This window comes from Peromyscus maniculatus, chromosome 3 (genome assembly GCF_049852395.1).
Source record: "Peromyscus maniculatus bairdii isolate BWxNUB_F1_BW_parent chromosome 3, HU_Pman_BW_mat_3.1, whole genome shotgun sequence".
Lineage (NCBI taxonomy): Eukaryota > Metazoa > Chordata > Mammalia > Rodentia > Cricetidae > Peromyscus > Peromyscus maniculatus.
Genome location: NC_134854.1, coordinates 166,878,416 through 166,899,845, shown reverse-complemented (window position 1 = coordinate 166,899,845; position 21,430 = coordinate 166,878,416). Strand labels below are relative to the sequence as shown.

General features: G+C 46.5%; 1 protein-coding gene across 1 annotated transcript in view; it reads left to right on the top strand.

Annotated features, from left to right (window-relative positions):
* Positions 1 to 21,430, top strand: part of Itpr2 (inositol 1,4,5-trisphosphate receptor type 2) — a 419,948-nt gene that overhangs the window by 22,701 nt on the left and 375,817 nt on the right. Inside the window, exon 2 of the mRNA XM_006986630.4 lies at positions 3,265 to 3,335. Within this exon, the coding sequence (XP_006986692.1) occupies positions 3,265 to 3,335 (71 nt within the window). The remainder of the gene's footprint in view (positions 1 to 3,264; positions 3,336 to 21,430) is intronic.

The window sequence follows — 21,430 nt, the reverse complement described above, 5'->3', positions numbered from 1 at the left end:
CCTTCAGGCCACATGAAGATCTTTCAGGAAGACAGCGGTGTAGCTTCTCCATTCCTTCATCTTCATACACCCATGTGGGCTCGCAAGCGTCCCTGCTCTGTCTTCTCCATACACTCTACTGAAACACTAACATTCGAGACGTTCTTCCACTTACGAAGGGTTGAGGCGGCCCATTTTGAGCTGTTAGTTTTACTTTCCGAGGAAAAACCCAGTGAAAGTAGCCAGCTCTGTAATGTATGGTAACAGACAGTGGTGTTTGAGGGCCGTGCCTACGGAATAGAGGAGCTCCCTCTCTGCTCTTCACTGAGGTCAAAAGATTAAATTTGTGTTAAGAATTGCAAAACTTCAAAAAAAAAAAAAAATTCAAGCCCTCTTGACCACAAGGTATGCTAATGCTCATGACTGTGGCCCCAGAGGCCGGACAGTGTGTAGCTCATAAGCAACACGAGATAATTTTTGTTTTGTTTTGTTTTTGAGACAGTGTCTAATGTAAGCATGTAAGCTTAGGCTATCCTTGGTTGGTGTTGAACTCCTGATCTACCTGCCTTCACCCCCTGGGATTAGAGGCTCACTCCACTAAGTGTGGCTTTAGGAACAGCTCGCTGCCTTTTGATTCCTTCTGTGTCGATTGGAGGTGTGTCTTGGGGATGGCAGCTTTTCCTTTTTGATCACACGTGACTACATTTAGTTGTTGGGAAATGCTGGAAGTTTGGTGTCTGCATGAGACGCATCTCGCTTCTCTGCTTGACCCTTTCCGGCAGTCCCTAGAAGTGCCCTGGTCTTGGATCGCCTCAGAAACAGTCACCTGCTTCAGCTTTAACGAGGTAGCTTCCATCCCGTCCAACTTTCTGGAAACACACGTAGCTTCTTGCGCTGTAATGACTGTGGGAATCACTCTGCAGCTGCCAGAGGTTTTTCTGGCCAGGGAACTTCTCTTGCCAACTATTTTCTCTAAGAATATCTCCCTTTTATGTCTGCTCAGCCAGGAAGTGATAGCTGTGTCTCATGTTCTCGCTGTTTTGAAGACGGCAGTGTGGTTAAGGGAACGGGACGGGTAGGTGCTGAGCTCCAGACCTCGTTCCCAACCGCAGTCTCTGAAGGTTTTATAGGACAGAAAGTTCCTGGCTACTTAATGCTCTGCTCTGTTCTGTCCTGGCACTCTTCCTGGCCGGGTGATTTTGGAGGTCTCTTATGTCGTCTGTGTCTAGAATGCATGATGTCAAATACATGGTTTTCTCAGGGGTGAGTCTGAATCTTGGTGTCGTTGGTCCCTTGTTTTACCTTTCTTCCTGAGAAGGGAGCCTCAATTGAGAAAATGCCTCCATAAGACTGGATTGTAGGCGAGCCTGTAGGGCGTTTTCCTAAGAAGTGATCAATGCAAGGAGGGCCCAGCTCGCCTGGTGAAATCTATTCTATTTCCCCTCCCCAGGGAGATCCTTGCGACCCCCTTTTACAATAGCCACAGACAATATAAAATATCTTGGGGTAATGCTAACCAAGCAAGGAAAGACCTGTATGATAAAAACTTCAAGGCTTTGAAGAAGGAAACTGGAGAGGACACCAGAAGATGGAAAGATCTCTCATGCTCACAGAGATTAACATAGTAAAAATGGCCAACCTGCTGGGTTTTCTAGTTGAAATCAGTGGTTGAGTGTATCTTAGAATGGACAGACCGACGCTCCTTGCTCCCCCCCCCCTCCTTCCTTCCATTATTTCCAAACTCAGTTCCATTTTTTCAGTCTTTAGGATGGAATGCTCAGTTTCTACAGAAGTTTTGTCAGGAGCAGTGTGGCTCCTTAGGTTTACCGGTTTTATGGAGGCTCTGGGTAGCCCAGACCAGACCCTCTTTACAGAAGTGCCCTGCATTTTGATTAATTGCTTTCGGTCTGATTTCTCTCTAAGACTGCTCAGCACTGAGATTAGGGGAGGAGCTCGATGACACTCAGCTCAGAATGGGAGGCACAGATGGGCTGGGTGTCACCTCACTTCTGTAATTTTTATGTGCCCTAAATAGGACTGATCTTTTTTTTTTTTTTTTTTAATAATTATGTTTTGAATTCTAAACATATCTTGGCTCCTTAGAAAATCTGGTCTTTCTTTCATGGCCATTTTGTCTAAGTCTGATGCTGTGATATACTCAGGGCTGCTCGAAGCCTTTCCGATTCCATGCCAGGAACTCCAGTTAGATTGGGTGGTAGTTTGGCTTTGCTCCTTCTTGACGCCATCCAGCTTCCCATTTCTAAGAAAGCACCATCTAAAGACCCCACAGGAATTTCTGCATGCCTGGCAGCTTCTGTGGATTCTCTTGGTAACTAAATAAACCAGGAACCAAAGTTTCATGTTTGGGTTTTTATCCAAAGTGAATGGAATCGATGCACTGGGAAGATTCTGGTTAATACCAGAATGAAAAAGGACGAAGAGGATAGCTGATACTTGGACACCTTCCTTTGTGTGTATCTAACTCACTTCGTAGTATTATGACAGCGCTTCCTCTGTGTTTCTATATGTACATATGTAGAGGTGTATGCATGTGTAAATGTACATATTAAATTATTTTATTTATTCATTGGCAATTTCATACATGAGTGCAATGTATTTAGATCATATCCAGTCCGAGGTCCTCCCCTCACACTCTCTCTGTCTCCGTGTCTTCTGCCCAATGTCATTCCACCTCTTCATCCTTCGATTACCCACGAGTCAGTTAGTGCTGTCCAGTACTTGTGCAAGAGTGTAGGGCCACCCGCTCCAGGATGGGCAGCCTGCTAGGGCTGCACCTCTCAAGAAAAATGACTGTCTCTCGGCAGCTGTCACCTGCTAGCAGCTCTCCAGTTAAGGACCGGGCCTTGTGAGCCCCACTGCTCCCCATACTTGGAGGAATATTGCCTGCTTGATCGTAGGCATGTCATTTTAAATATATATATGTGTGTGTGTGTGTGTGTGTGTGTGTGTGTGTGTGTGTGTGTGTATGCAACCTTGCTGATTGGTTAGTGCTTACTTGCATAACGTCCTAGGGTCAGGGCATTTCCCTTAATGGGGTTTTAGACAGCTCAGCTGTGCTTGGTGACTGTCAAGGTCATAGCTGATCTAACCAGTTTCATACCACTTAATGCTTCCTGTTCTTTGCGCAATCAGATCTTTTTATGAATCTAGGACTCCCGAAAAGTTTCTGAGTATTCAAACTGTAAATATTTATCCGATGTCCTTGTGTGGAGTGTGGCTGCTGTGTGTGATGATGCTAACAGTACAAACATTCTTTCCCTCTAGGTTGGTGGATGACCGGTGTGTGGTACACCCAGAGGCAGGGGACCTTGCTAACCCACCCAAGAAGTTCAGAGGTAAGAAAAAAATGTAGATAGTGTTACTTAAGAAGGCAGATTATTTCATGTCTTAAGGTAAATAATGTTAAAATTGTACTCAGGGTGTCACTGAAGATTATTTCCAGTTCCCCATAGTGTTTGGTTGTTGTTAAACTTTGAGTGATCTATGATGAAGAATTATCTGAGTTTTGTTTTGCAATGTGACATCTACACACTGACAAGAAGTCCTGGCAATTAACCATGAAAGATGACCTTTTCAAGCCAGTTAATAAGAACTAAGTGCTACTTATTTATAGATTTCTGTGGCAGTCATATTATAGTGTTTTACTGATAGCTTGTTAATTATCTTTATGAATGTTCCATGTTGCACGAACATAGCTTTAACGTCACACCCAGATGATGTGTGGTAACTAACTGTTGTCTTAGAGCTTGGTTCCAAGTGACCTCTGAGAAGCAGCTTCATGGTCTCCTTGGCTGAGAAACCATTTGCAGCAGCAGGTTTATTATAACTCAGCTCCTGCAAAAGGATTAATAGGACCTGTAGAACATTCTAGAAAATGAAAAGTAGTGATTAAAACAACATAACAACAGCACACAAACATTAAACGTTAGGATCCACATATAGGAGAGAAAACGTGATGTCTTTCTGAGCTGGAGTGCCTCACTTACTACATGTCTTAGGTTTCTTTTCTTTTCTTTCTTTCTGTTTTTTGAGACAAGGTTTTCCTCTGTAGCATGAATGCTGGCTGTCCTGGAACTCACTCTGTAGATCAGGCTGGCCTTGCACCACTACTTGCCAGGCTTTGACCAAAAGCAACTTGGGAGAAAAGCATTCATTTTAGCTCACAACTCTTGGTCACACTCAGTCACTGAAGGAATTCAGGGTTGGAATTCAAAGCAGGAGCTGATGCAGAGGCCATGAAGGAGTGCTGCTTGCTCCCCAGGGCTTGCTCAGTCTGCTTTCTTATACAACCCAGGCCTACCTGCCCAGGGTGGCACTGCTCACAGTGGGCTGAGGCCTCCCATATCAACTACTAATTAAGATAATGCTTCAGAGACTTGCTTACGGGCCAATCTGATGGAGGCGTTTTCTCAGCTGTGGTTCCCTCTTCCCAGGTAACTCTAGCTTGTGTCAAGTTTAAAACAAAACAAACAAAAACAACACCCCCCCCACACACACAAAAAAAACGAGGACAATATAATAATGTTTACATCCATCCGTTTCCCTACAAATTTTATAATTTCATTTTATTTACAACTGAGTAAAATTCCATTGTGTATCTATGCCACATGTCGTTATCCATTCATCTGTTGACGGATACCTGGACGGTTCCATTTCCAGGCTATTGTGAACACACCAGCAATAAACAGGGATGTGCAAGTATCTCTGCTGTAGGCTATAGAGTCCTCTGAACATAGACCCAGGAGCAGACAAGGCTGTACCAGTTTACACTCCCTTCAGCAGAGAACAAGAATTCCTCTTTCCTTGAACTTCTTTTTTATAAAACTTGTTTTATAGTGTGTCTGCATGCACACGTGTGCTCCCGAGTACATGAATACGTGGCACCTGTGTGCTGCCCCCACAAAGGCCAAAAGAGGTGTTAGATCTGGGGTTGCAGGTGCTTCTGAGCTGCCTGCCGTGGGTGCCGGGAACTGAACCTGTGTCCTTTACAAGAAGAGCAAATGCTCGTAACCACTGAGGCATCTCTCCAGCCTTGTCACTTGCTTTTTTCTTTATTTCTCTGATCATAGCCATTCTGCTCAAATGAGACAGAATCTTAACGTTTTCATTTGTGTTTTCCTGATTGGCTAAGGATGTTGAACATGAAATGCTTATTTGTATAATGATAGTTTATGTTTCTTCTTTTGGGAACTATTTATTTCATCAGCCCATTTATTGGTGGGCAGTTTTGTTTCTTTGTTCAGTTGTCAGCTTATCCTAGTCAGGGTTTCTATTGCTGCAATGAAACACCACGACCCAAAGCAAGCTGGGGAGGAGAGGGTGTGTTTGCCTTACACTTCCACATCATAGTCCATCACTGAAGGAAGCCTGGACAGGAACTCAAACAGGGCAGGGACCTGGAGGCCGGAGCTGAGCAGAGGCCATGGAGGGGTGCTATCTACTGCCTTACTCCCCATGGCTTGCTCAGCCTGGGTTTTTATAGAACCCAGGACCACCAGCCCAGGGATAGCACCACCCACAATGGGCTGGGCCCTCCCCCATCAATCTTGAATTAAGAAAATGCCCTACAGGCCTGCCTACAGCCAGATCTCTTCTCAATTGAGGTTCCCTCCTCTTTGATGATCCTAGCCTATGTCAAGTTGACATAAAACCACACAGCACACAATTCTTCATATATTCTAAGTTTTTAACTTCCCTGTCTGAGATATGGCTGGTGAAGATTGTCCTCCATTCCATCCACTCATTCTGCTGATGGTTTTCTTTGCTGTGTGAAAACGTCTTAGCTTTTTGTAGCTCCATTTCTTCATTGTTACACTGCTGTGCTGTTGGAGAGTCCTGTTTAGATGGTTCAAAAGAGAGTAGTTTAAAAGGCAAACTGGGACAATGCAGTGTTTGTAACGGGGAAAGTCATGAACGTCAGAGTTTCACGGTATTGTCTGAGGGCTGTGTCATCTAAAGTGGGTCACCTGTCGGGAGCCTGCGATGGCGTCTGTCACTGTCCCATGAGAATTCAGCTGGATAGCAAGAACAGTGTCCACTGGTGAGGGGTTGTAAGCCTTTCTGTCTTCCCAGAGACAGCCACTGAAGACGTGTTTTGTATCATTATACAAATGTAGTTAAGTTATAATAGAAAGGCATAATGTGTTTCCATTAAAATGTTAGGCTCTGCCCCTTACAGCCTACCCTCTTCTGGGACAGAATTTTTTTCATTTTATTTTATTTTTCTCAGTCATTAAATTTTACCCATAGAAGACCGCTTCTTTTCTCCTGAAAACAGCCATTGGATACTGTGGGCTGAGATATCCAAGCTCTCTCTGGGATCACGTGATCAAACTTGGTTCCCAGGGGTGTCCCAGGTTTGTTCTGTGAGTCTCAGTAGCCTGATTCCCTGTTCTCAGGGGGATTTTCCCTTCCCACAGAGCAGGTTGTATGCAAGTACAGGTTATCCTGGAGAACACAAGGGTCTGAGCCAACAGCTCTGTGCCCAAGAGGCAAATAGATTCAGATGCCTGGGCCCCTGTTATCCAGTGGACAGGGCTTCAAGGTGTGAATCGCTCGGAGCTGGAGCCTGGCTTCCCTGTAATCTGACTCTCAGCTCCCCACCCTGCAGGTGGGCTCTCAGTTCCTGCCTCCACTTTAAAGTTAAACCATCTGTCTCTCCATTTATCACCAGAGAAGGGTGTCCTTTCCTGTCGGGACCTAGAGATCCCCTTGTCTGAGAACCCAGCTCTTCTCTAAGATTTATGTATTCTCATGCCAGCAGAGCCCAGAGCAGAAGTCTCTGAGCTTGGCTTGCTTCTGTCCTGGTTTCCCCAGCGGCCAGGAGCAAACGCTCCCAGACGCTGCAGTCCAGCCTTGGGCAGTTTGTGGTTGCAGCTTTGCCTGCATCTAGTCTGCTGCCTGTGTCTGTTTCTCCTGCCCTCCCATCCAGCCGGAACAGCCATCACAGGCCCCAGAGCTGATTCCGGGAATCACAAGCCCAGCGTGTCCAGACTGCTCTGCCAAGCTCCCCGAACCATGTTTCTTTCTTAGATGCTATGAAGGGACAATAGCCATCATCCCCTTGGTTCCTCTCCTCCAGCCGAGCATATGCTGTTCTTAATTTCAACAGTTTTCATTGTTCAACAGTGAAATGTGACTCTATCTCAATTCCTCCAATTTCTTGAGAAATTAACTTTTTTGGAACTAAAGTTCCAAATGGGTTAAAGTGATGGTTTTTCCAACTATGCATAATTGTGAAGTTTCCTAAGGATGTGTCATGAGAATTTTTACTTTTAGAGAGGATCTAGGCAACATCTACCACCTTCCTTCTGAAGTGCCAATGGCAAACCAGACTTCTCCCTGGGGAGCCCATGAGTTTATTGGGCTTAGGTACAAAGCATGGGTGAGGAGTGACTAGTAGGAGAGTGGGTGACTTAAATTACTGCCTCAGAAGGTCTGCATCAGGCATGGATGGTGACTCCTCTGTGTCTGTGTAGATGGAGTTCCCTGCCTGCCTTCAGTCTCCCAGCCTGAATACTCAAATCCCTGCCCGAGACCTGAGGCCTGTACATTAGGACAGAAATGTGTGCCACTGGCTAGCTGCCTAGGCCAGGGTTCAGTGACCTCCCTCCTGCTCCTTCTCTGAAGGAGTGTCTGCAGTCCGTCAGCCCTACGGGGATGATCTGCAAACAGGCACAGCTAATCTGATGAGGAAGGCGGCAGTTTGACATCACAGCGGCCTTGTCAACAGAGAAAACCAAGTTGTTAACAAACTTCCAGAGGTCCTTAAAGCCTAGTGCACAGTTAGCTTCAGTAGAAACCACACAAGGAGAGCGCTGTGGAAGGAAACAGAGTGGCCTTGTGTTAGGTGAGCCAAGAGCCTTTGCTAATTAGATTCTTGGTTTTATTTATTCAACTTACTTGATTTTTTTTTTTTTTTTTTTGATTTGCTATGTAGCTCAGGATGGCCTTGAACTTTGATGCTCCTGTCTCCACCTCCTGAGTGTTGGGATTACCAGTGTGTGCCTGGCTTTCTCTGTTTTAAAAAAATAATCTTGAAACACAGTGGTAAAGGCACTTGTTCCAGGGAGAAACCTGCCCTCTTCCTTTTCTCAAATACGTGTGTATCAGCTACGTTTCTCCTTGTGGCCAAACGCCTAAGACACCGACCCAAGGGAAGAAGGGTTTACTCGGCCCATGGGTTGAGGCTTGCATCTGTGGAGTCAGGCAAGGCATGATGGCAGGAACAGCTTTGGACCATGGCAGGAGGATGGGGGAGGTGCTTGCTCACATCTGGGCAGATAAGAAGCAAAGAAAGGGAATTGTGGGCATTCTGCTGGCAGTCTCTCTTTCTTGGTTTTATTAGTCTGGGGTGAGCCACATTCAGGTTGGGTCTCCCTCCTCAGTTACAGCCTCACAGACACACCCAGATGTGTGTCTCCTGGGTGGTCCCAAACCCAGTCAGGCTGACAGTGACGGGGAGACACCCTGGCTTGTGTGTCACGAGCCATTTGTCCACACTAAGACTTTGCTATGTGTGTGCTGCTAGTTACTAAATTCCAGACCTCATCTGGATTGTACTGGTTTTTCTACTCTTGCATTTTTCCCAGGATCCCTGCTGCGTTTGGCCGCCTTGTCTCTCATTTTCTCGAGGTTGCAATGACTCTTAGTCTTTATTGCCTTTGCCCTGATACTTTTGAAGAGTAGAGCCAGGTGTTTTATTGACTTTCTTTTGGTTTGGCTCTTTCTGGTGTTTTTGTTACAGTTCACTTAGCTGGGGTTAAAGTCTGGAGGCTCCAGCCACAGAGGTCATGTGCACTTCTCTGTGTCACACAGGTCATGATGTCAACATGACTTATTACTACCCTTGTTTTCTGAGGCACAATTTCACATTCCTGGTGTTAAGTGAAGAGAGTTACTTTCATTTATGTTATGTTGGCTTTACACTGCTTTCTTTCCTGTTTCCCTTTTGTGTGTCTCCCTTTTCTAGAAAACCCTCTTGCAGAGTGCAGATGTACAAGAGTCTGTGGGTGCCAGTGTATGGTCTTTTCCAGTCAGGAGGAGAAGCTGGCTTACATGACAGTCAGTAAGAGAGGTTTACGTGTCCTTCTGTGACCCTAGGGGTGAGGAAACAGACGTGATGGTGGAACCAGGGGACCTGTCCCCAGGAGGGCCGTGGAGAGAGGAGACGGCTCATCAGGGTCCCCCGAAATGTTGAGCTTTTTGGACTAGAATGTTCCGATTCTTGCGATTCTGTAGTTGTTGACCCAAGCTTATTTCATAATCCACCAAGTTGCTGCCAGGGCCACACTCCTGGCAAGCGGCGGATGTTTAGAGGTCATAAGTCACGGGCCTTCAGGGGCTGGAAGTTAAAGGAAGAGTTTCTTTTCTGTGCGATGGAAAAAGCAGGTGGCAAAAAATTCGGGGCTTGGGTGTGACCAACGCGAACATTTTAACCTGCTTCCTTTTCCGGTGATTATAGAGGGCCTTTGAAGGCATGGCCTCGCCTTTGCCTCCAGTCATGGAGGTTACACACTCAGGCACACAAATGAAGACTTATTAATGGGTACATGCATGGTCAGGTGTGTATGCAAGTGTGTGTGTGTGTGTGTGTGTGTGTGTGTGTGTGTGTGTGTGTGTGTGAAGGCCAGAAGTCAAAATTAGGTGACGTCTTGTCTCTCTTTCCACCATATTTTTTGAGACAGGGTGTCTCTATGAACCTGGGCCTCTCATTTCAGACAGCCCAGTTGACCTTGTCCCTGAGGCCAACTGTCCCAGTTACAGATGTACACTTTTTCACTTGGGGGCTGGGGATCTGACCTCTGCTCCTCAAGCTTGTGTGGCAGATACTACCACAGAGCCAACTCCCTAGGCTGCAGGTGCTTAACCTCTTATGTAGCGGAGCATACCAGCCTTTTCTAACACAGCAGTTACAGTCACTGCCTCCATCAACCCAACAGTTGCTTTGCGGAGTTCCTTCAGATTTGGCATTCATATCATTTTTTATTTTTGTTTTGAGATAGGGTCTCATGTTTCCCAGACTTGCTATAAAGCAGGGACTGGGTTTGAACTCCTGCAACCTCCACACCCTGCGTGAGGGACTATCAGAGCGTCCACCATGCTGAACTTCCTACTGTGGCTTCTTCTCTTTGTACAAAAGACAAACTGTTTCGAGTTTGAAATCCACTAACCTAACTTATTGGGCATCTGCCACCTCCATGCGGCATCGCGCTCAGGCCCCACTCAGGCCCTGCTCAGGCCCCGCTCAGGCCCCGCTCAGGCCCCGCTCAGGCTCCGCGGCTCAGGCCCCTCCGCTCAGGCCCCTCCGCTCAGGCCCCTCCGCTCAGGCCCTCTCAGGCCCCGCTCAGGCCCCTCCGCTCAGGCCCCGCTCAGGCCCCGCTCAGGCCCCGCTCAGGCCCCGCTCAGGCCCCGCTCAGGCCCCGCTCAGGCCCCGCTCAGGCCCCGCAGCTTCCTTGTGTTGTTGTCAGATTGGTGCGGTCCAGATTTGGAGTTCAGGAATCTGAGGGTAATGAGGCCATGCAGCCACCGTCAGGTCACTGACCTTGGAAGCAGGGCTGAGACCAGAGTCATGGTTCATGACCCTCCCATCTTTGAACTTCGTTTGCCTGGAAATGCTGCCTCTTGTTCACAGCTGCACGAGGGACTCTGAACCTCTTCTCCAAATTTGTCTCAAGTGATATTTCTGCAGCCTTTCCCCGATGGTCTTGATATGTTTTAATTCTTTCATAGGCTGCCAACTACAGATTCCTCAGAAATTTCTCTGGCTGTCATATGGCCTTGTTTGTTTTCTGCCCAGGGCACTGTTGGTTAGTTTGACACTTAATATGCACCAAGCTAAGCACAGTACAGTTGAGTTTATTCTGGGGAGAAGCCGTCTTGGTCTTGGAGACTACACTTGCAGCTCAAGGGAATTCCTCACCTGGATTTTCCGGTGAGCCCCAGCTCTGAGGTAATGACTTGTTGCTCAGACCAACAGCTACCTGGATCTGCACGAGGGCCTTTTAGCATTCTTCACAGGGTGTTAGTTTGACTGTAGCTACTGGGCATTTATGGAAGTCACCCTGATAACTGCTGTCTACAGCTAATCCCCTGTCACTGAAACTCCCAATTGGTGGTAGAAATGGGATAATAATGAGTTCATTTTCCTTAATGAGTTTATTTTCTTCAGTGAGATTTCAGGGAAGAGCTGAAGGGTGAGGAGACATGGATTCCAGTGCCTGATTGATTTTCCTGTGGAGCCACAAATGATTACAGAAATAGTGCATTTTATAGTGCTGGAGAGATGGCCCAATGGTTAAGCGTACTGGCTGCTTCTGGTACCCACATGGTTCCTTACAACATCTGTAACTCCAGTTCTAGGGGATCCGGTGCCCTCTCCCCCCAGGACACCAGACACATAGGTGGTGTACAAACACACATGCAGGCAGAGCACCCATGCACATAAGATAACATAAGTAAATCTAAAGCACGTAGTGGGCATCCAAAGGAGAATCTCTGGTTCTAAGTGGGAAGGAAAGGGTGGTTTGGGAAGTCCCATGAATTGTTGAGAGCCTCACAGTAAATTGTGTAAAAAATGAATACTTCATGAACTTTGATTAATTTAATTGTTAAGTTTAATTATCCCCTCTTTGAGAAAGAAGTGAGGGAGGGGCTGACAAGATGGCTTTGTGAGTAAAGGTGTTTATTGAACAGGCTTACAACCTTAGTTTGGTCCGGAGACCCATAAAAATCTGGGTGGCCAGGCAGTGGTGGCACACGCCTTTAATCCCAGCACTTGGGAGACAGAGGCAGGTGGATCTCTGTGAGTTCAAGGCCAGCCTGGACTACATGGTGAGTTCTGGTACAGCTAGGACTACACAGAGAAACCCTGCTTTGACAAACAAAACAAAACAATCTGGATGTGGTGGCTCACTTCTGTAATCCACCTCTCTTCTGGGCAGTGAGAGGCAGGGACAGGAGAATTGTCTGGAAACATGAAGGCCGGTTAGCCTGGGGCACATGACCGCAGAAAGAGAGATCCACCTTGGCAAGGCTGAAGGCAAGAACCAACTCCTGAGAGTTGTCCTCTGACCTCCACATGTGTGCTGTGGAATGCATAGCTGTACCCATACAGCCATATCTTGCACACACATACAGCTGACAATAAAGAAAAAATAAACTCATGTTGTAAGTTCATGTGTCACAGTCTCCCTTCAAGTTGCACGTGCAGCTATTAGTCTGAATCCCTACTATGAATAAATATCACGAACTGAGAATTTTAATAGCTAAAACTACAATAGAGAGTTTCGGGGGCTGGATCAGCAGTTAAGCACACTTGTAGAAGACCTGAGTTTGGTTCCCGGCACCCACATGGGTGGCTCACAATTACTTGTAACTCCACCTCTAGAGGATCTGACATATTCTTCTGGCCTCTATGGACCACACACATGTGCATAATTAAAAACAAATCTTTTTCCTTTTTAAAGATTTATTTTGTGTATAGGAGTGTTTGCCTGCATGTATGTATGTGCACCGTGTGTGCAGTGCCTGCAGAGGCCAGAAGAGGGTGTTGGAGCTCTTGGAACTGAGTTACAGGTGGTTGTGAGTCACTCAAGGTGGGTTCGGGGAACTGATTCTGGTTTCTCTGCAGGAGGAGCCAGTACTCTGAGATGGCACTGAGCCATCTCTCCAGCTCCAAAACAAGTCTTTTCAAAAAGGTGTTAAATGTGGAAATTCTCAGCTTTGAGTGCTTAAAGTGGTCTTTGTGTGTGTGTGTGTGATTTCACAAGTCTAGTATCATCCTAGTTTACCAAGGCGCATACCATACTTTAGGATGGGAATTCCATGCTTACAGTTATGCAGTCAGTAAGTAAAGTGGTGGGCTTATAATCTTCCATGCTAGACTGTCTTGGAGGCAGTCAACAGAGATCATGGATTGTACTCTGCATAGTGTACCATGTGAACTCATTGCTACACTCCAGACAAGTTGGAGATAAATGTAGTTCTCAAGGAGTTTATAATCTAATGAAGGAGATAAGAAATGTATACAAATAATTATAACTCAAGGTATGAAGAGATAAGGGCTAAATAAAAAGCTATGGTGGAGGTATTGTGGGAGGACAGAGATTTTAACTTCCTGCTTTCAGTGCAGCTGATGCTTCTTAGTTAGGTTGCACTTTTCTTGAAAGGATTGGACCTGAGGGAGGGACACCTGGGATTTCAGGCCTACGATGCAACTTTTCATGAATGTAATTCAGAAACCATTATTACTACCTAGCTCAGAGGACAACTCTCAGGAGAATGTTCTCTGCTTACTCCAGTCATTATCTAGGGGTAATGCCTGGTGTGCATGGCAGCATCCTGTTGCCTCCTTGAACTACGACAGGGTTTGGCGAGCCTTGCTGTTCTGTTGAACATATCAGAGATGAAAGCACCAGGGGCCACCACTGTAGATCTGGTCAGAAGCAGGTGATCATTGATTATGATAAGAGACCTACCAACAACTAATATTTATCTAGTCCTTACTGTATGCCAATTGATTTTCTAATTGCCTTATATAATGATATATTCAGCTCCATCTAATGAACCATATTTTAATAAAATTGTGTTATCTGCTGTAACAGAAATCCAAAAGCCTTCACTTTAAAAACAAATCCAAAGCTGTTCCAATGGCGGTGTGACAGACTTTTCCTGGGGAGACAACAACATATATGTCTACTCACCCCAGAAAAGGAACCCATAACAGACCAAAGTAACAATTGCACCAGTGTCCAGTTTGGTGAACCAGTGAGTTTTATTGGGGTTACTAACAGAAGTGTGGGTGAAAGGTTACTTACAAGGAGCAGGGATAACTCAAAGCAGCTTCCTCTCCAGAAAGTGCATCATGGCACAGGTGACCATTGGGAGCTTCGTTCTTTCTGCAGTTTGGATGCTCAGGGTCTCCACCCTCAGCAACTGTTTAACCCCTTTTGTAATGTGGGGACAGACCCTAGAGAATCCTCCAGGCTGATTCTCTTCAGGTACCTGGACTTTAGTTTACCTCCAGTTTACTACCCAGGACTCCTGGGGCAAATGTTTCAATTTGGAGAGAATGCTGCAATTCAGAGGAACAGGCCATGTGACACCAGTGACTTATATAGGTCACATGCTTATTTATCTCTCCCTTAATAGTTGCTGGGGACTGAGCTGGGACAAATTAAATAATAAAACATTTTGCAGAGCCCATCTAAACTTACCATACTATAGGCATGTTTAAAAAGATTTGTGTTTGGGCTGGAGAGATGGTTCAGTGGTTAAGGAAACAGGATGTTCTGGGATAGGTTCTCAGCACCCACAAGCAGCTCAGATCCACCTATAACTCCAGTTCTAGGGGAATCCAGCACCTTGTCCTGGTCCCTGAGGGTGTCAGGTACTCATGTGGTACACAGACATACATGTGGGCAACATACCCATTCATATAAAGTAATAAGATAATTTAAAAATTTTAAAGATTTGTGTGTGTGTGTGTGTGTGTGTGTGTGTGTGTGTGTGTGTGTGTGTGCAGAGTGTCTATGGAGGCCAGAAAAGGGTGCTGGAACCTCTGGAGCTGGAGCCAGAGGTGGTTGTGAGCCACTCAGGTGCTGGGAACTGAACCTGGATTTTCTGCAAGAACAGCAAGTGTTCTTAACAGCTGAGCCATCTCTCCAACTCCACGATAGGCATATTATAAAATGTCCAGCTGGCTCAGTTCTTACATTCTCCTCATCATACATAAAAGTATGCCCAGAGGGAGGGAGAGTGTTACATACCTATTTATTATTATCTTAAATTTAAATTATTTTTGAGTCTTTCATACATGAGTGCTGTATTTACATTTTTCAACCTTCTCTCTTCCTGCTTCAACTTTTATTATATCTCCACTCACAAATTCATGATCTCTTTTTTCTTAGTATTGCTGCACACCCCTTCTCCCATATACTTACCAGCTGAGTGTCACTTTATAAGACAGGGTGCGACTAGTAGGATTAAGAAAAGCAGGAGGAAGGGGTTTAAGAAGGGAAGTATCCAGTTCCATATTGGACTATCAATGAGCCACTAGCCAGAGGCATTGAACTGTTTCTTACGTTTTTGGAGAGCCATCTGGAATTGTCAGATCTTGTCTTTCACTATACCTGACTGGTTGACCTTGAAGTAACATTCTTCCTTGGGGAAGAGACAAAGACCCCCTCTCTCTGCACATTGATTTTGTTCACTTATGGCGGCCCAGTGAGACTGTTTGTCCCTGGAGGGTAAAGATGGTCTGAGCTACCATTGGAGGTGCTAGATGAACTGAGAGGAAAACCAATGGTAAGTGGCTAGGGAAGTAGTCAGTCCCGGGTTTCCGCTCAAAAATGTAAGTGTTAGAGCTCTGAAGGGAAAGGTATCCTGGCCGTCAGAAGCCGGGCTATACCTACAGCTGTGAAGGGAAAGGTATCCTGGCCACCAGAAGCCGGGCTATACCTACAGCTGTGAAGGGAAAGGTATCCTGACCGTCAGAAGCTGGGCTATACCTACGGCTGTGAAGGGAAAGGTATCCTGGCCATCAGAAGCCGGGCTGTACCTACAGCTGTGAAGGGAAAGGTATCCTGACTGTCAGAAGCCGGGCTATACCTACGGCTGTGAAGGGAAAGGTATCCTGACCGTCAGAAGCCGGGCTATACCTACAGCTGTGAAGGGAAAGGTATCCTGACTGTCAGAAGCCGGGCTATACCTACAGCTGTGAAGGGAAAGGTATCCTGGCAGAAGCTGGCTTGTACCTGTAAGTGTTACAGCTCGGAAGGGAATGGATGGTATCCTGGCACACCTGTGTAGTTTTATAGTAAAAGTAAACAAAGCAGGGAGCCCCACAGTGACGCTTACCCAGTAGAAGGGGAGAGATGAGTGGTTAGAACAGGTAGAGGAGAAAATAGCTGGAGAAGTGCGAGTGTCTTAGTAGTTAAAACTGCACACGTGGTGGGCCCTGAAGGGCATTGTAGGGAGCATGCCCCTTTAAGAAAGGGCCTAGAAGATTCTTTCTTAAAGGTCAGAGATAAGAGACTTAAGTTCCCTGAGGCTGAGTACTGAGCCTGGGTGATATATTTGGTGGGGTTTGATGAGGCTGGTAAAGCTGTTACCCTACCCTGACAATAGGGGAACAAGAAGATGTGGGTCCCCAAAACTCTGTCAGACTAAATAGGTGGCCCCAGTATCTAGAAGGAGAGAGGTCACCCTGATACTGTGATGTCTACCTGAGGCTCCTAGTGAGAGACGGCAATGGTCAGGCCAAGGGAGCCCAGGCTCCCTCAGTAGTTCATGACCAGATCTAGGAGGTCAGCTGAAGGGCCACCTGGCCTTGAAGTCCCCATGCCACAAGGGACATGGGCAGTCAACACCCCAATGTCCTTGTTGATGGCACCTTGGACATGTTCTGGGGGTTTTATGAGGGATCAGACGGGCTTGGACCCAGTCACTCTCCTGACTTCATTGGAAGGGACCCTAAGGTTCTCGGGCTTGGGAGGCCGGGGAGCCTGGGAAGTTGCTATGGCCACTCAAAGGCCTTCACTAGCATCAGGTATTTTCAGGCTTTTCATCTCTCCCATGGTACACCGTGAAGGCACCACTAAGACTTCTGCCTGAGGAGTCAGGGGTCCTTTCTCTAGACATTTAAGTTTGACCCTAGTGTCAGAGAAACTCTGGGAGAAGTGGGTCACAAGAGTTGTTTTCCCTCTGGGGTCTCGGGATCCAGACTGGTAGATTGTAAGAGGGCCTTTGTGAGGTAGTCTAGGAATTGAGATGGGTCATCATGTCTGTCCCGGTTTAACTCTTGAATTCTTTTCATGATTTACCTCTTCAAGGGTGGCCAGCCAGGAGGCAGGTTACAGACCAATCCCTAGCAAGGATGTCCCCTGGGGCACTGTCATTTCATTCAGGGTCCTGGTCAGGGACCGCCTCAGCCCTGACTGGGTGAGCAGCCTGTCCTTGAGAAGGGAGAAAGGGAAACGAGAGAGGCTGGAGAGGAAGAGAACGGATGGAAAATAGTGGAAGAATCATCTGGTTTGGGCCTCACAGCCAGAGGAGTTGTTTTTCTTTGGATGGCTTATGCCATGTGGTCACTTTTATTAAGATGGGAGTGAGGTCACATGGCAAAGTCCATCCTTTCCAACCCTAGCAAAGATGGTTGACAGCCAACTCCATCCCAGTGAGGGGACCGTAGCTAAGGAGGCAGCAAGCCACGAGTTCCTCTAAGTTTACCTGTGTATAGATTTTAAACTATCATTCCTGGTGTAATGAGCTTTAAATTAATCCTTTTGTTACAGATCTTACAGGGTTTTAATCAGACCCAATATGCTTACAAATCTTGAGGTACAAGAAGTTTACCTGGTCAGTGTAAATGTTATCCTGAGTCTGAGGAAGTGATCATTGAGTTTTACAAATAGTTTTGCAAATTTTGAAATAAGATTTATACCTTAGCAAAAGTTTTAGAGAGTTAAACCAAAACCAAGAGTGCGAGATGAGCAGCAACAGTCCCCATTGGGAATAGTCTGTCCCTTTATTTTGTTTCGCTGTCCTTTCTCCGTCATACAGCAGATGGCTCGCCTGATATGGGACAGAGGTTTTGGAAGAAACCTTTAAACCAGCGTGCTTGGGCCTAGAGGAGGGGGAGCCACACCCTAACTCTAGAGCCAGATTTTAATTGAAGTGGGACAGTGTAAAACAACAGTCTAATGCCACTCTTACCTAAAAGACACCCCAATACCTATAAGACTGAATCCAGTAAACAAAGAAAGCTTAGAGACAGGAAATGTTTGAGTCCTGGCTATAGACAAAGGACACTGCAGGAGAGAGCTCAGAGAAGCTGCTGGTCAGTGAAGTGTGTGTACAGAGTGTGCGCACATGTAGCGCAGAGTCATGGTCTACTCCTTTGCTTTCTCCCCGACCTGCTAGGTCTCCTCCTAGCTCCCACTTTGCAACAAACTTACAGATCCATCCATCCCTGGTAACTTAACTCTGGACATTTACACAGGGTGTGGGCTAGACTGGCAAAACCAAACAGGGCTTGGAGCAGAGAAATGGGGAATCTCTTCCATTTCCCCATTGCTCACAGTATTTGTAAAAGTCTCAAATAATATTAGGATCTAAGGTGCCATTAGGTGGCCCTTTGGATTCGTTGTCTAAGGGGGTTCAATACCAAATTTGATTGAAAAAAAAAATTTAGTGGCTTTCAGGTCAGGAGAGGCCGGAGATTTTCTAAGAGGCATCCCAAGGGGGAATGAGAGGGTATGATGATACCACTCCCATGGATGATAGAGGTGAGGGGAAAGGTCGCTAGAACCTGTAGTCACGGGCATCCCCTGGACTTAGGGAGGACCGAACAAGGACCAAGCTGTTCAGTGGGTCCTCACTACACTCAACGGGGGTCAGAGGCAGCCTGGGTAAGCCAGTGGAGAGACTCAGGGCCACGAGGGCCAAAAGGAGCTGTGGGGTTACAGGCAGCTCTGGGGGGCAGAGGTGGGGGGAGGAGGGCAGGGAGGGGTGCAATAGCCTGGTTTGGCTTAAGGAATTTGCAGGATTGCAGCTCCAAAGGGGGTAGGATGGGGTCAGATGAAGAGGGCCAGCCGTAGCCTTAAAGACTGTGCCTGGTGGTACCTCCGCCTCCGAGGGGATCAGAGGAGTGCCCGACACTCAGTGGTTACTTCCTCAGGGAACATTTACACCCACCAAAGGGGAAACGTACATAATTGCTGCTGGTGGATGGGTGACTGCTGAGCCAGAAAGTGAGTCTTGTGGGTGGACTGGAGATGATGGATTGGGTTCCAGTGCCCCTTAGACCGTGTGTGTGTGTGTGTGTGTGTGTGTGTGTGTGTGTGTGTGTGTGGAAATGCAGGCACTAGGAGAGCCTATCTGAGTCATGGCAGCAAATGTGAGCATTACAGCTCAGATGGAAAGGTATCCTGACAGTCGAGAGCCAAGAAATACCACAAAGTCACACTGCACAACAAGCCTCACACAAGAGATTTATCATAAGGGAAAAAAGCCAGGAGGGTGACTGCCTCTGCTCTTGCAAGAAACAGCAGCAAACTGAACGAGACACAGGGCTTATATAGAGTGTCTTGGGAAGGGGGCGGAACTTTTCAGGGTGGAGCTTTCCGGGTGGAGAGTGGTGGGATTCCATGTCCAGACATTGGGCTTTTTACTCTGTAGGGTGGGGGCAGGGTCCAGCAGTTAGGGCAGTTAGAGTGTTCTGTGGGTGGAACCTGGCAGTTAGAGGTCCTCAGGGGAGGGTCTTACAGACATGTCATCTGGAGTTGTCATTATGCTGGTCTTGTTTAGCCAACCATACTGCTGAGAGGTCGGGGTGCACCTTCGCTGCTGTGTCTAGAAGACATTATCCAGCAGCAGCTGTCCTGGTCCTCCGGCTCTTGTAATCTTTCTACCTCTCGTGTTCCCTGGACTTAGGTGTAGTGGTTACACTGTAGATGTATCAGTCCGGGCTAGGTTTTTCACTTCTCTACGGTCTGAACAGTGTGGATCTCTGTGATGGTCTCTTTCTCCTGCAAAAAGAAGCTTCTTTGATGAGGCATGAGAGCTATACTTAACTGTGAACTTAAGGATAAGTATTCAGAATACAGTTAGAAATCACATTAGCAGGTTTTCCTCTAGGGTCTGCCACCTCTCCAACTACTGGCAATTGGCTAGGTTTAGAGTGCCAGACATGAGTTCCCTCTTACTGAACAGGACTAAGTCACATTTGACAGGTGTTGGTTACCCCAGGATAAAGATGCCGCTATTGCACCCCTGGGATCTGACCCGGACAGTCACCAGTGTGGTTTGTAGGCTCTGCAGCTGGGTAGGATTGTTGGTTGTCTTTCTCCCTTGGCAGCTTGCTCAGCACCTTCTGACACCATGAGAGCTGGTCCTCAGGGAGGAGGCTTCCAGGTCAGTTCAGTTTGCTCCGCCCAAGTTCTGGTCAGAAGCATATGGTACACTCAGTAATAGGCTCTTCCCTTCAATTCTGGGAGGCACTCAGAGGCAATGACAATAGCCTGTGTTGTTTGGGGAGCCTCTTGGACACTCCCACCCCAGACAAAGTACTATTTTAAGTGGGAATACGCACAGACTAGGCTGGTGCGCCTATGTATACCTCAGGTCTCTTCTTCTGTGTATCAAAAAGATTAAAAGTTCTGTTTTGTGTGTGAAAGTCCCACACATCTCTTTGAAACTGAATAATCCTTAACTTTTTTTTTTTTTTTGAGTTAGTAAGACATTTTAGATGAAAGATCGATTTCTGACTTGTGTATTCCAGTGTTTTCTAGGCCCAAGTCGATTGCCTTCCTCCTCAGGTGTTGACTCAGTGACCCAGTGGTTTCAAGGTCTCCTCTGATCAGGCGCTCTTGTTTATAGTCTGTGGTTTTCATGGTAAACACAGCAATTTCAGAAGAAAGCAAACACTGCTGGCGGGGTGATGTTTGTTTTACAGATGCCTGGAAGTGGTTTGGAAGCTGTCTTTCCAAAGAATAAGGTGCAAAATGACCTCACAAAGCCGCTCCGATCCAGTCTCAGCTGGCTGCACACCACAGCTGGTGGCTACACTTGCTTGCAGAGCAGGGGAACACTGGGAGAAGATAAGCAACCCTTGAGAATGTCCTGTCCTGGAATCACAGATGGGCTGAAAATGGTGTCTTAGGGTAGCGTTTGAGTGGCTGTGGACAGCTGTCCTGCTTTTTGTAGGTGTCCTTCATGAAATCTGGGCAGCCTTCTGCTAGGAAGAAGCCTTCTGGTTAAGCAATTTGAACTCTGATTGTATCTGCATAATTAAATGTCCAGTGTGGGAGAATTTTGGAAGGGAAGTAGTTAAAGAGAGTTGGTTGTATAGTCAGGTTCTGAAGTGTGGTTGTAGACAAAGAAAGTCCAGCCCTTCAAAAGTCACATTAGAAAACAGACAAAAGCAGCTGACATGGCTATCCCAGTGTGGAAACTGCAAGGTCAAAAGCATCAGGCTGGAGCTGGTGTCCAGTGTAAAACCATAAAAAAAGGCTTTTAGTTTCTATTGTTGTATTTTCGTTTATGTGATTGTATAGAGTGTGTGCACGTGTATGTATTCCTAGGTATGTTTGTTTGTATGTGTGCAACTGTATGTGTGTACAATGGGTGTCATGGCCAGAGGCCAACACTGAGTATCTTGCTCCATCACTCTCCACCTTATGTTTAAAATAATTTAAATTTAAACCAAAAAAAAAAAAAAAAAAACCCGGGTGGTGACGCATGCCTTTAATCTCAACACTCGGGAGGCAGAGGCAGGTGGTTCTCTGTGAGTTCAAGTCCAGCCTGATCTACAGAGCGAGATCCAGGACAGGAACCAAAACTACACAGTGAAACCCTGTCTCAAAAAAACAAAAACAGAAACAATTTAAATTTAATTTTACTTATTATTTATGTGACACACGTGCATACA